We start from the raw sequence: 13,803 nt of genomic DNA, 5'->3' as shown, positions 1-13,803 counted from the left end.
ATGTGAACAATATACAGTAACTTCTCTGTATGTTTTATAATTGTTTTAATATTAAACAAATTAGAAACAAAAAAAATGACTAATTGACTAAACCAACAAAGTTATGAAAACATTTCAAGAATTAATCATTAGTTGCTATGTTAGAGTTTGGTTAGAATCAATTCCTGACTTTAAGGCTTACAATCTAATTAGGTAACATAGATAAAACATAATGGCAGGGCTGGGGATATAGCTCAATTGGTAGAGTGCTTGCCTCAAATGCACAAGTCCCTGAATTCAATCCCCAGCACCACAAAACACACACACACACACACACACACACACACACAGGCAAAAGAAACAGAACAAAAGGATAAAGAATATTAACTAAGTAGCAATCAACTTAAGTCTGACATCTTTCTTCAGGAGTAAAAGAATATTATAGAAAATAAAATTCTGACATATACAAAACAGACCTTACATAAAGTACTATCAAAGAACATCTGGGGGCCAGGGTTGTGGCTCAGTGATAGAGCACTTGCTTGGCATGTGTGAAGCCCTGGGTTTGATTCTCAGCACTCCATATAAATAAATAAATAAATAAATAAATAAATAAATAAATAAATAAATAAATAAAATAAAGGCCCACTGACAACTAAAAAAAAAAACATAAAAAAAGAACATCTGGAAACATGACAAAGAAGGAAATGAAAATAAAGTCTAACTATATTTATCTTAAATATTATAAATTAACCAGTTATTTTGTGTACACACAGTGCAGTAGGCTTTTTTCTTTATATAGATATAAAGGCTTGCCAACACATAAATTCAATATGAAATTAATCATGGTCAACATGTTCTGATCAGCAACTTGATCTATTAACTTGATAAAGGACAATGACTTTCCTAGCTATCTAACAAATGAATGCCATTGATTCTTCATATATTGCTATCTGTGTGAATTTAAGATTCTCTGTACATGTATTTCAGCATAAATTCTCTACGGAAAAGTTCAGATTAAATGAAAAGACATATTACCCAACTATCTATCTATCCTTAAAATTATTCTCCCCAAGCTACCCCACATAAAACCAGTACCTGAATACAATTGTACCAAAAAAGAAAACAAGAAACAAAAAAGATATTCTTAAGTATGTAATAAATAAACATACAGTAACACAGTATCCCTTCTGATTATCTTCCCTCTCAATTCTAGACTATGATATGGTAATTAAAGTCAAATATTTGTAAGATCACTTCTTTTCATCATCCTTATCAGACTAAAAATTGCTTTACACTTTTATTTTAGATTATCTAAATATGGATAAACACTAATATACAAATACTGGTCAGATAACTTATTTTAAAATTATTTAAGGAATCTAATAGTTTAGTGAAGTTTAACCTTGAAACCTTAATGATTCACTAAACAAATACCAAATACATGTTACATGCAGATCAGAACTCCCTATATTTTTTATTTCCTCTCCATTAATGTTCATTCTTATCAAATATCAGTACAACATAGCATTTCCTTATTCTAATCACAATATGTACAATATAGTGAAACAAAATTCACTGAATATTAACTTACTTTTCAGTAAAATCTTTACTTCTCCATTCTCTTTCTTGATCTCACTCATTACTTTATGCTTCTTTTTTTCTCTCTCTTTTTCTTTGTCTCTCTCTTTAATTTTGTCTTTGATTTTATCTGAAAGACAAAATAAAAGAAACAGTTAAACTATTAAAACTTAATTTTTTCCTCCATGAAATATGGTTCAATGTCTGGAATTGCAATACACAATAAAATGAGAAAAAAAAATGTGTCTTTTTCTTCCCATTAGGCTTTGGGAACTATTTCTCAATTTACTTTCTTATTGAATATGTAATATATAATGTCAAAATTTATCATTTTACATTTCCATTAATTTCATGTCAGCCAAAATACATGAATTTCAAATCACTTTAAATAACTGGCTATCTTTAAGTGAACAGAAAGCTACAGTACAGAAGTGCTAGCTCTGAAATTGGGCTTATCTGTTTTGGTTAACATAACATCGGAAAAATTACTCAACATAAATTTCATAATCCATAAGATGGTGGTAGATTCTTTCCTCATAGGGTTATAATAAGGATTAAACCAAAAAAGACATCAAATGACTACAGAAAGCTTGGCATTTATATGAATAGATGTTAGTTCATTTACCATATTACCTTTCAAGAATACAACTGATAGGGATCACTAGAAAAATTATAATATTGAAAGATACAGCATAAGAATCACTCAATGATCAACTTTCTAAAACTTAAGCTTATAAAATATATGATATCCTATTAATCTTGTTTGTTCAAATCAATTTTCTATGAAACTAGCAGAAGATACAGAGAAGAATGTAAAAATAATAGTGACATAGTTCTTGACTTCAAAAAGTGTTTTTATTGATTACAAAGCCATGATGGAAAGACACACAAATGTAAAATATGCTCTATTTTAATAGAGTTTATGTAAGATACATGCATAATTCATAATCTCTTAAAAAAATACTCCCTACTTTCCTTTCTATAAATATTACACTAATCTAGGTCCTAATCACTAATGATTAGATTACTATCTCAACCAGCACTGTCCAACAGAAATATAACACCCACCATATGTACATTTACAATTTCTAGTAGCCACATTAAAAATGTAAAAAGAAAATGGTAAAAATAATTTTAATATATCCAAGCATACCATAATTTCAAGTGCAACTGACATTCAAAAATTACTGAGGTATTTTACATTCTTTCTTCATAAATTTCAAAATCCAGTATGTATCAGTTTACACGTATGACACATCCCAATTTGAACTAGCTCCACATGAAATGTTCAATAGCCACAAAAGACTAATGCCACCAACCACATGAACAACCCACATCTAAACTACTTAAATAGCAAAATTCTCAAAAAATTAAATCCATGTGCCTTAATAAAAATACTTTTAAGCTTCAATAACTAAAATACAAATTAAAAGACAACAATATTTTTAGTTTTTTAGTATTTTTTGGTTTTTTTTTTTAGGTGGACACAATATCTTTATTTTATACTTATGTGGTGCTGAGAATCAAACCCAGTACCTCACGAATGCTAGGCGAGCGCGCTACCACTTGAGCCACATCCCCAGCCCGACAACAATATTTTTACCTATCATACTGACAAAACTTTTTTTTTAAAGTGGTAACACCTGTGAATCAACCAACACAGGTGTGTAGACTCAACAAACAAGCAATGATGAATGTAAAGAAAAGGGTTAGAGATGCAGAGTAAATAAGCTAGATAGATAGGCTCCTTGTCTGTTCACTTTTAAGTTAAATTCTAAACAGATTAGTCTATTCTTTTATTTTCCCCCTAGAGATACTGGCATTTTTTAATTGACACATAAAAACTGTACAGATTTATTAGTATACTATGTGATGTTTCAAAACATATACATTATATAATGTTCAAATCAAGGTAAGCATATCTACCTCTGTGATGTAAATATTCAAAATCCTTTGATTTTTCTGAAATATACAGTATTACATCGTCATTATTGTCACCCACTGTACTTTAATAGAACACTAGAATTTATTTCTCCTGAGACACATCGCCCCGGTTGGGGGAGGGGCAGAGCCACCGCGCGCCTGCAAGGTAGGCGGACCTGCGACCCACCGGCAGAACAGGCCCAGCAACCCGCGGAGGGGCAGAGCCGCCCCAGTGCCTGCAAGGTAGGCAAACCTGCTACATCAATGTTCATAGCAGCACAATTCACAATAGCAAGACTGTGGAACCAACCTAGATGCCCTTCAATAGACGAAAAAAAAAAAAAAATGTGGCATTTATACACAATGGAGTATTACTCTGCATTAAAAAATGACAAAATCATAGAATTTGCAGGGAAATGGATGGCATTAGAACAGATTATGCTAAGTGAAGCTAGCCAATCCCTAAAAAACAAATGCTAAATGTTTTCTTTGATATAAGGAGAGTAACTAAGAACAGAGTTGGGAGGAAGAGCATGAGAAGAAGATTAACATTAAACAGGGGTGAGAGGTGGGAGGGAAAAGGAAAGAGAAGGGAAATTGTATGGAAATAGAAGGAGACCCTCATGGTTATACAAAATTACATACAAGAGGAAGTGAGGGGAAAGGGGAAAAAAAAAAACAAGGGGGAGAAATGAATTACAGTAGATGGGGTAGAGAGAGAAGATGGGAGGGGAGGGGATGGGGGATAGTAGAGGATAGGAAAGGCAGCAGAATACAACAGACACTAGTATAGCAATATGTAAAACAGTGGAAGTGTAACCGATGTGATGCTGCAATCTGTATACGGGGTAAAAATGGGAGTTCATAACCCACTTGAATCAAAGTGTGAAATATGATATGTCAAGAACTATGTAATGTTTTGAACAACCAACAATAAAAATTAAAGGAAAAAAAAAAGAATTTATTTCTCCTAACTTAATCCCCACTGACCAACTTTTTCCCATCCTTCCAGTCTCTGATTACCAATATTCTACTCTCAACTTGTATGAAACGAGTGTTTTTAGATTCCACAAGATCATGCGAGACTTGTCTTTCTTCACCCAGCTTATTTCACGTAACATACTATCTTTCATTTCCATCCAAGTTGTCACAAATAACAGAATTTGATCCTTTCTTATGACTAACTAGCACTCCAGTACATATGCATCACATTTTCTTTATCCATTCATCAACTGATAGACACTTAGCTGAGTTCCTTATATATACTAGATATTAACCCCTTGCCATATGTATAGTTTACAAATACTTTCTCCCATTATGTAGGGTGTTCCTCCACTTGATTGTTTCCTTCATTCTTTCATTTCTGATTAGTTTGCTACTATTACTTTCAGAGATTTAAAGTCCTTGAATTCCTGTCATTGGTTGCCATAAAGGAATAAAATTAGTCCAAATGGCTGGAGGTCAGACACAGATATAAATTAACATTTCTCAACAAACATTTTTAAAATAAGCTATTTATATCATTGAAAAGAACTGAGGAAAACAGTTCTCTAAAATACTTCCTCATTTCTCTGTCCAATCATCCAGGTTATTAATCTGTGTTATTTCAATAACTATTAAACCTTTTAAAATTTATTCAAGTATAATATACAAATATAAAAATGTATGCATGTTACAGCTCAATATTCACAAAAATAAACACACTTGTGAAACAGCACCACAGAATCCCTTCGTTCTCTTTCTACTCTTCAAGTAACACTCCTGCAGATAACAACAATCATGACTTTTAACCACATACATTAAAATAACTAGACTTTTAATGTCATATATTCATTCATATGTTCATATTCGTAGAGTCTATCACAATCACAAAATATAAATATTTTTCAGAAAAAAAACTAAGTTCTCGGGAAATAAAACTGCAATACAGTGTGACTCCATTATTTTTAAAATTTACAAATTAATACACATATACTCAGAATACAGAATGAAAGATAATAGCTCAAATTATTCAAAGTCGTCATCTTTAGCTGGTACACAATTTCTAAGTTTCTGATTGAGCATATATTAGTTTTTGTTTATTCTAATTAGGTATATATGACAGCAGAATGTATATTGACTCATTATACACAACTTTTCATTTCTGATTGTACACGATGCAGTGTCGTACCATATGCGCAGTCATACATGTACCTAGAGTAATGATGTCCATCCTATTCCACCATCTTTCCTGCCCCCATACCCCCTCGTCTCCCCTCCCTCCCGCTTGCCCAATTAAAGTTCCTCCATTTTTCCCAGCCCACATGTCCGTGCATCATGGATCAGCATCCACTTATCAGAGAGAACATTTGGCCTTTGGTTTTATGGAACTGGCTTACTTTGCTTAGCATGATATTCTCCAACTCCATCCATTTATCTGCAAATGCAATAATTTTATTCTCTTTTAATGCTGAGTAATAGTCCATTCTGTACATATACCATAGTTTCTTTATCCATTCATTTATTGAAGGGCATCTAGGTTGGTTCCACAGTTTAGCTACTGTGAATTGAGCTGCTATAAACACTGATGTGGCTGTTACTATAGTATGCTAATTTTAAGTCCTTTGGGTATAGACCAAGGAGTGGGATAGTTAGGTCAAATGGTGGTTCCATTCCAAGTTTTCTAAGGAATCTCCATACTGCTTCCAGATTGGTTACACCCATTTGCATTCCTACCAGCAATGTATCGATGTGCCTTTCCCCCACATCCTCCTTGTATTCTTGACAACTGCATTCTGACTGGCATGATGTTGAACATTTTCTCATATTATTTGTTGATTGACTGTATATCTTATTGTGAGAAGTGTCTGTTCAGCTTCTTAGTCCATCTATTGATTGGGTTGTTTGGTTTATTTTGGGGTTAAGTTTTTTGAGTTCTTTATATAGTCTGGAGATTAGTGCTCTGACAGTACATATCAGTTTCATAACACAAGAAAAAGAGTTTTCGAATATGCATTTGAGTATGACATTAAATAGTTCAAGTAAAGATAAGCTGAAGATATGATATCATTATATGAAAAATTTATATAGAAATAAAAACAATGACATAGCCAAGCCAAGAGGGTTACCAATGACATAAGTGCAGTTGGTGATTCCCCACACCCCAAACCTTTTCAGCAAATATAAATTATCCTACAAATACATAAAAGCACTTTTGTAGCATTATTGCTGCCCAAACCATATAATTTATTGTGTTCCCACCTCTCAAGCCATTCAACCTACCTCTCATTCTCCAGAATTTTTTACTCTTGTCAGGACACATCCTTTTTTTAAATTATTATTATTTTTTTTTAGTTGTTGACAGACCTTTATTTATATATGTGGTGCTGAGAATCAAACCCAGTGCCTCACACATGCCAGGCAAGTGCGCTACTGCTAAGCCCCAGCCCCAGCCCCAGCCCCAGCCCCAGTCCCCAGAACATTTCCTTTTTGAAAATCCAACCTTAAATGCTTTCATTAAATTTCCTGTAATTATGTTACATGGTACAACTATGATCAAGTGGGAAGCCTATGTGCTTAAAAGACTGAGGTCCAAGTTTAAAGTCTGCAACCTTGATAACTGACACACTTCATATCTCCAGTTTTGGCTAAAATTATGTTTACATAGATTAAAAAGAAAATCTCAAGTCTGCCGCTACTATACTATAATGTATTCATATTTATGAAAGTCACTTCTAGATCTTTTCAGAGAAAGGGACTATGATGAAAAACACCACCCTGGCATCAGTGTTGATACTGTTCCTAAAAATATGATTCTTCATCAATTTTTATTCATTTCTTTTCAAGACCAAGAACTTGTATAGTTTTAACCTTCATGGTCTAATTCTCAGGCTTAGAAAAAATTACCTAACTCACCTCCTTATCATAACTCTTAGAATAAAAGAATTATTCTACCTTAAAAATTATCTGTTTGAAATGTTTAACTTAAGGACTGCAAGTTTTATTTAGAAATATATAATGGAATCAAGTCAATGTGGTAGAGGCAAAAGAGAAGATGAACAGATCAGTGGTACAAAACAGAGCTCAAAAATAAAGCCATTTAAATACAGTCTTCTTCTTTTTTTTTTTTTTTTTTTTTTTTTGTTCTAGGTATTTAAGCCAGGGCCCTTCAGTCCCAGAGCCACATCTCCAGTCATTTTTATTTTGAGACAGGGTCTCCTTAAACTGCTTAGAGCCTCACTGGGATTACAGGCATGTGCCACCACACTCAGTTTAGTCAACTTATCTTTGACAAAGAAGTAAATACAATGGAGGGAAAAAAGTCTTTACAACAAACAGTGCTAGAACAACTGGACATCTACATGCAAAAAAAGAAAAAGGAATTAGACACAAACACCTTAGACCCTTCAAAAAGTTAAACCAAATAAGTCAGATACATAATCATAAAACGTAAAGCTATGGAAATCCTAGATAACACCAGAGAAAATCTAGATGAGGCTGGGTTTGATGATAAATAACTTGTTACATCCAGCAGCACAAGTATAATCCATGGAAGAATGAATAAACTGGTCTTTACTAAAATTCTACAAAACATTGTCAAGAGAATAATGAGCATCCACAAAAGTGATAAAATATTTGCAAAAGGAATATCTGATAAATGATCCAAAATAGACCACTCTTAAAAATCAATTAATAGAAAAAAAATAGGCCCAGCTGAGAATAGTGCTGCATACCTGTAACACCAGCTACCAGGGAAGATGAGAAAGGAGGAATGAGAATTCAAGCCCAGCCTGGGCAATTTAGCAAGACCCTGTCCCAAAATAAAATATAAAGGGTGGGAGGTGTGTAGCTCAGCAATAGAACATTAACCTAGTATGCCCAAGGTCCTTGGTTCAATCCCAAGAAAAAGGGGGGTGGGGGGCAAAGACCTCACCATAAGATACACAGATGACGAATAAGCATATGAAACAATGCTCCATATCATATGTCATCAGAGATGCCACCATGTACTTACTAAAATGCCCAAAATCCAGAAAATTGGCAATATCAAATGCTGGTGAGTAGCCAGACGCATTGGCACACAGTAGAATTCCAGTGACTCAAGAGACTGAGGCAGGGGGATCAATAACCAGCCTTGGCAACTTAGCAAGATCCTATCTCAAAATTTAAAAATAATAGTTAAAAGGTGGGTGGGGCTGGAGATGTAACTCTGTGGTAGAACACCCTAGTTCAATCCCCACTACTGACAAAAAAAAAAAAAAGAAAGAAAAAAGCTGGAATTGTCCTTATATAAATCATTGTATATAAAGTATATAATCATTGTTTTGAACTTGAGGAACTGCTTCTGGAAACCCTGCGGTGCAGAAGCACCAGGGGGAATGCCCATTTGCAGCATGGCCCCTGGGATATTCAGGGCTTGCTATGGAATTCTTTATTTCAAAAAGCCTTGATTTCAAATCCCAGCTGCCTGGAGATAGAAGAGATGGGTCTAACCTGCTAAACCCCAACCATGTTGTTTTTCCCAAACCTCATCCTGTTTACCCCAAGAAGTTTTTCACACTGAAACCCTTTGGTGTTCCTACCTACAAAAATAAAATGCGGACTCTTGTTCCTTGTTAGGTCCAGTCTCCATCAGAGCTGGATCTTCCCACCATGCCTCCCCTTTTCACTTATTTCCATGTCTTTGTCTTTATTTCTTAATATTTCTTTAGACTTTTATTTTTTCAGCCAGCTCACAGCCTGCGTTCCATAAGTTGTTCATTCACTGTGTAGGACACAGCAAGATGGAATCATGTGGAAAAATAGGAATTCACATTCACTGCTGGTGGGAATAAAAAACACTACTATGGAAGACGACTGGTTGGTTTCTTACAATCTCAAATATACTCCAATATGATCCAATAATCACATTGTTTGGTATTCATCCAAAGGAGCTAAAAACTTATGTCCACAAAAAAAAGTAGGTACACAGATGTTTATAAAAGGTTTTTCATATTACCAAAACTTGGAAGCAGCTAAGATATCCTTCAGTAAATGAATGGATCTACTACATCCAAAAAATGGAATGTTCTTCAATGATACAAAGACATGAGATATCAAGCCATGTTAAAACAGAAGGAAATTTAAATGCATTTTACTATGTGAAAGAAGCCAGTCTAAAAATGACTATAGAGGACTGGGTTTGTACGTGTGAGACCCTGGGTTCGATCCTCAGCACCACATAAAAATAAATAAACAAAATAAAGATATTGTGCCCATAAGTTCTAGGATTTCAGCTACATGACATTCTGGAAAAGGGAAAACGATGGAGATAGTGAAAAGATCAGTGGATGCCAGGGGCTGGGGGAAGGAAAGGATGAAGAAGTAGAGCACAGAGGATTTTTACTACTCTGTATAATACTATCATGGCAGATACACAATATTATATATTTGTTCAAACCCATATAATGTACAACAAAATGAGTGAACCCTATGTTAATTATGGTCTTTGGATGCTAATGATGTGCCAATCATCAGTAATAAATGTAACATTCTGGAAGGAGAGGCTGATAATGAGGAAGGCTATAATGCATGTGTCGGGGCAGAGAGTATATGGACCTTCTTCTCTATTATACTATGAATCTAAAACGGCTCATAGAAGTAGTATTTTCAAAATTAATCTAAATAAAGAGGGGTTAAATATGTAATTCAGGCTATGGTTTCAATCTCCAGCACTGCAAAAAAATTAAAATAAAATAAATAAATAGGGAGATAGGAAACCAGGGCAGTGAGAGGAAAAGATGCAAATCGATCCATGATATATACAGTTTGAACCTAAACAGGCAAAAGGAATATAACAATCAACAAAAAAAGAACAGATGACTAAGTCATTATAAACCCAGAAAAAACAGTGAATCATTTATGTTGAAAAATAAACATAGGATAATTCATATGAAATAGTTAATAATTTTAAATAAAATATAAAAGGCCTTTTCAAACAATTGGTGAATTTATGATATAGTAGTATCATATATGCCTCTACATAATAATTTTTATTTCACTGAACAAATACACTTCTACTAAGCATTATGTGCAAGAGATAAAAATAAAAATAATAATACTGCACTAAGGAATACTGCAATCAAGAAGATATCAATTGATTCTTACTCTAAGTACCACTCTGGAAAACCAGTTCATAGTAATAAAATCATGTTTCATCTGGTTATATAATAAGATTCACTAGTCAGTATTAAAGTTGTGATTATGTTAGAAATGAAAATAGATGTATGTATGAGATGAAGTACTCCAATAATAAGAAAATAAAAATCTTCCAGGCATGGCAGCCCATGCCTGTAATCCCAGCAACTTGAAAGGCTGAGGCAGAAAGATCAGAAGTTTGTGCAACTTAGCAAGGCCCTGTCTCACAATAAAAAATAAAAAGGACTGGGGATGTAGCTCTGTGGTAGAGCACTCCTGGATTAAATACCCAGTACACCAAAGGAAAAAAGAAGGAAAGAAAACTTTAGAGGCCGGGAATATGGCTCAGTGATACAGTACTTGCCTAGCATGCATTAGGCCCTGGGTTGGACACCCAGTACCCACAAAAAGAAAAGAAAAAGAAAAAAGCTTAAAAAAAAAAAAAAAAGATAGAGAATCCTTTAAAAGAGAGTTATTAAATAACAGATGTTTAAATAACCCATTCATTTTTATGGAATCTTTAGAATTATTTCAGTTATTGAAAAGACTTCTACTTTATATTTTACCCATTCTTGTGAATTTCTCAAAGTACTCCATATTTTCTGCTTTCTAAAATAAGAAGTACAGTCTTTTGTTATCACAAAAATTTTAACTCATTATCATTCTCTTATTAATACATTACCTCCCACAGCTATCATTTCTTGTGGTAAAAACAAAGTACACTCTCTTAGCACCTTTCAAATGTGTAATATATTTTTCTTAACTATAGTCACATGGTACACAATAGATCTCTTGATTATTTCTCCTAACTGAAATTGTATATCCTCTGACCAATATCTCCCAAATTCTTCCAATATCCAAACCTCTGTTCCTGTAAGTTTTACCCTTCACATGTAAATAAATGAGATTATGTAGCATTTGTCTTTTTGTGCTTGGCTTATTTCATCTAATATAGCACCCTCCAGGTTCATCTAAGTTGTTGGAAGTGACATAATTTCATTTTTCTTTAATGCTAAATGGTATTCCATTGTGTACTACATTTTCTTTATCCATTCATCCACCGATAAACATTTGGTTGATCTCCATATCTTGTTAATTGTGAACAGCAATGCAATATTAATTGCTGGATCATATGGCATATGGTAATTTTTTTTTAAGGGAGACAGGGTCTTGCTATGTTACCTAGGCTGGCCTCAAACTCCTGAGCTTAAGCAATCTTTCTACCTCAACTTCTCAAGTAGATGGGACTACAGGCACATACCTCTGTGCATAACTGGTAGTTTTAGTTCTAGTTCTAGTTCTAACTTTTTAAATAAACTCCATACTACTTTTTCTAATGGCTGATCTAATTTACATTCCCATAAATAGTATACAAAAGTTCCCTTGTGTCTATATCCATACCATATTTTTTCTAAAAAGGTACAAAAAACACAAAACAACAAATTACATGGAATGTAAATATCAAACAAACATGGAAAGAAGTCCAACCCCCCCATTGAGTTGTGAGTGGGATGGGATGATGTTTTCTCATTCATTCCTGATAGTCCCAGAATGCCCTACCCCTTTATTGGGAAGGGACTCACTTTCAAAACTTCAGACTTCCATTACAATGAATTAGGGACCATGAGGACCATTATGTTTACCTTTATTAGAAGTGATATAAACCTGAAAGTGTGGGCCACTGAGGGCAAAATCAGATGGCAAAAAGCGCAGTCCCAATCAAAATAGTCTTAAAAGATCCCTGTGTCTTTCCACATCAGAGACAATACCCCCTAAGCCCAGAAGCAAAAAAAAAAAGGGCTTATTAAAGGTCATTCAGAACCTCAAAAGGCAAAAACTTTCAGTGCCCTGCAATAGTCCATGCAACACACCCATTTTAGGAATTCAAAAACCTAATGGGGAATGGCACCTAGTCACGGACCTCAGAATAATTAATGAAGCAGTTGTTCCCTTCCACCCTATAGTTCCTAATCTGCATACTCTATTATCCAAGATTCCAGCAGCTGCTGCTTGGTTTACTGTGTTAGATTTAAAAGATGCCTTTTTCTGTTACCCCTAGACTAGAATCGCAGTATCTATTTGCCTTTGAGGAACCAGATAGCTAATCTCAATTAACCTGAACAGTACCCCAAGGATTTAGAGATATCCCTCACCTGTTTGGCCAAACCCTAGCTAAGGACTTAACAGAATTCAGAGATAAAATATCTGTTGACTGTCCTCTAATATGTAGATGACATACTTTTATGTGCCTCCACTCAAAAAGAATGTCATGAGGCCACTATAAAACTTTTAAACTTCTTAGCTGACAAGGGTTATAAAGTCTCAAAGAAGAAAGCTGAATTATGCCAAAAACAATTCAATATTTAGGATTACAGCTGTCTCAAGGAACCCGAAAACTAGGACAGGAAAGAATAACTCCCATAGGACAATATCCTCTACAGCAGACCATAAGGCAACTTAGAGGCTTCCTAGGGATAACCGGATACTACAGGCTTTGGATTCCTGGATGTGGAGAATTAGCTAAGCCTCTTTACAGCCTCCTCAAAGAAACACTATGCCAAAGCCTTTAAGGCACTGAAAGGTGCCTTACTCCAAGCTCCCGCCCTCAGCTTACCTACTGAATAAAACTTTAACCTTTTTTGTCACTGACAGAGGAGGAACAGCCCTGGGGGTGGTCACACAAAAAAAGGGACCTGATCAACAACAGCCAGTAGCTTATCTCAGTAAGGACCTTGATTTAGTATCTTGAGGATGGCCACACAGTTTGAGAGTAGTAGCAGCAGTAGCCCTACTAGTCCCTGAGGCAATCAAAATCACCCTGGGAAGAGACCTTATTGTCTACACCTCCCATGATCTCTCAGGGATTTTAAAAAAAGAGGACTATGGCTCTCAGACAGGCACCTTCTAAAATAGCAAACCTTGCTTCTAGATGGACCCATAACTCAAATAAACTCTTTTTTTTTTTAAAGAGAGAGAGAGACAGAGAGAGAGAGAGAGAATTTTTTTTTAATATTTATTTTTTAGTTTTCGGCGTACAACATCTTTGTTTATATGTGGTGCTGAGGAACGAACCGGGGCCGCAGGCATGCCAGGCGAGCGCGCTACCACTTAAGCCACATCCCCAGCCCTCAAATAAATTCTCTCTTTTTTTTTTTTTTTTTTTTT

The 13,803-nt window shown here is 34.6% G+C and overlaps 1 protein-coding gene across 1 annotated transcript in view; it reads right to left on the bottom strand.

Moving 5' to 3' along the window:
• Positions 1 to 13,803, bottom strand: part of Rsbn1l (round spermatid basic protein 1 like) — a 74,455-nt gene that overhangs the window by 41,046 nt on the left and 19,606 nt on the right. The window contains exon 2 of the mRNA XM_015488392.2: positions 1,574 to 1,690. Within this exon, the coding sequence (XP_015343878.1) occupies positions 1,574 to 1,690 (117 nt within the window). The remainder of the gene's footprint in view (positions 1 to 1,573; positions 1,691 to 13,803) is intronic.

This window comes from Marmota marmota, unplaced genomic scaffold (genome assembly GCF_001458135.2).
Source record: "Marmota marmota marmota unplaced genomic scaffold, marMar, whole genome shotgun sequence".
In the NCBI taxonomy this organism is placed as follows: Eukaryota; Metazoa; Chordata; class Mammalia; order Rodentia; family Sciuridae; genus Marmota; species Marmota marmota.
This window is presented reverse-complemented; position numbering and strand designations above follow the sequence as displayed.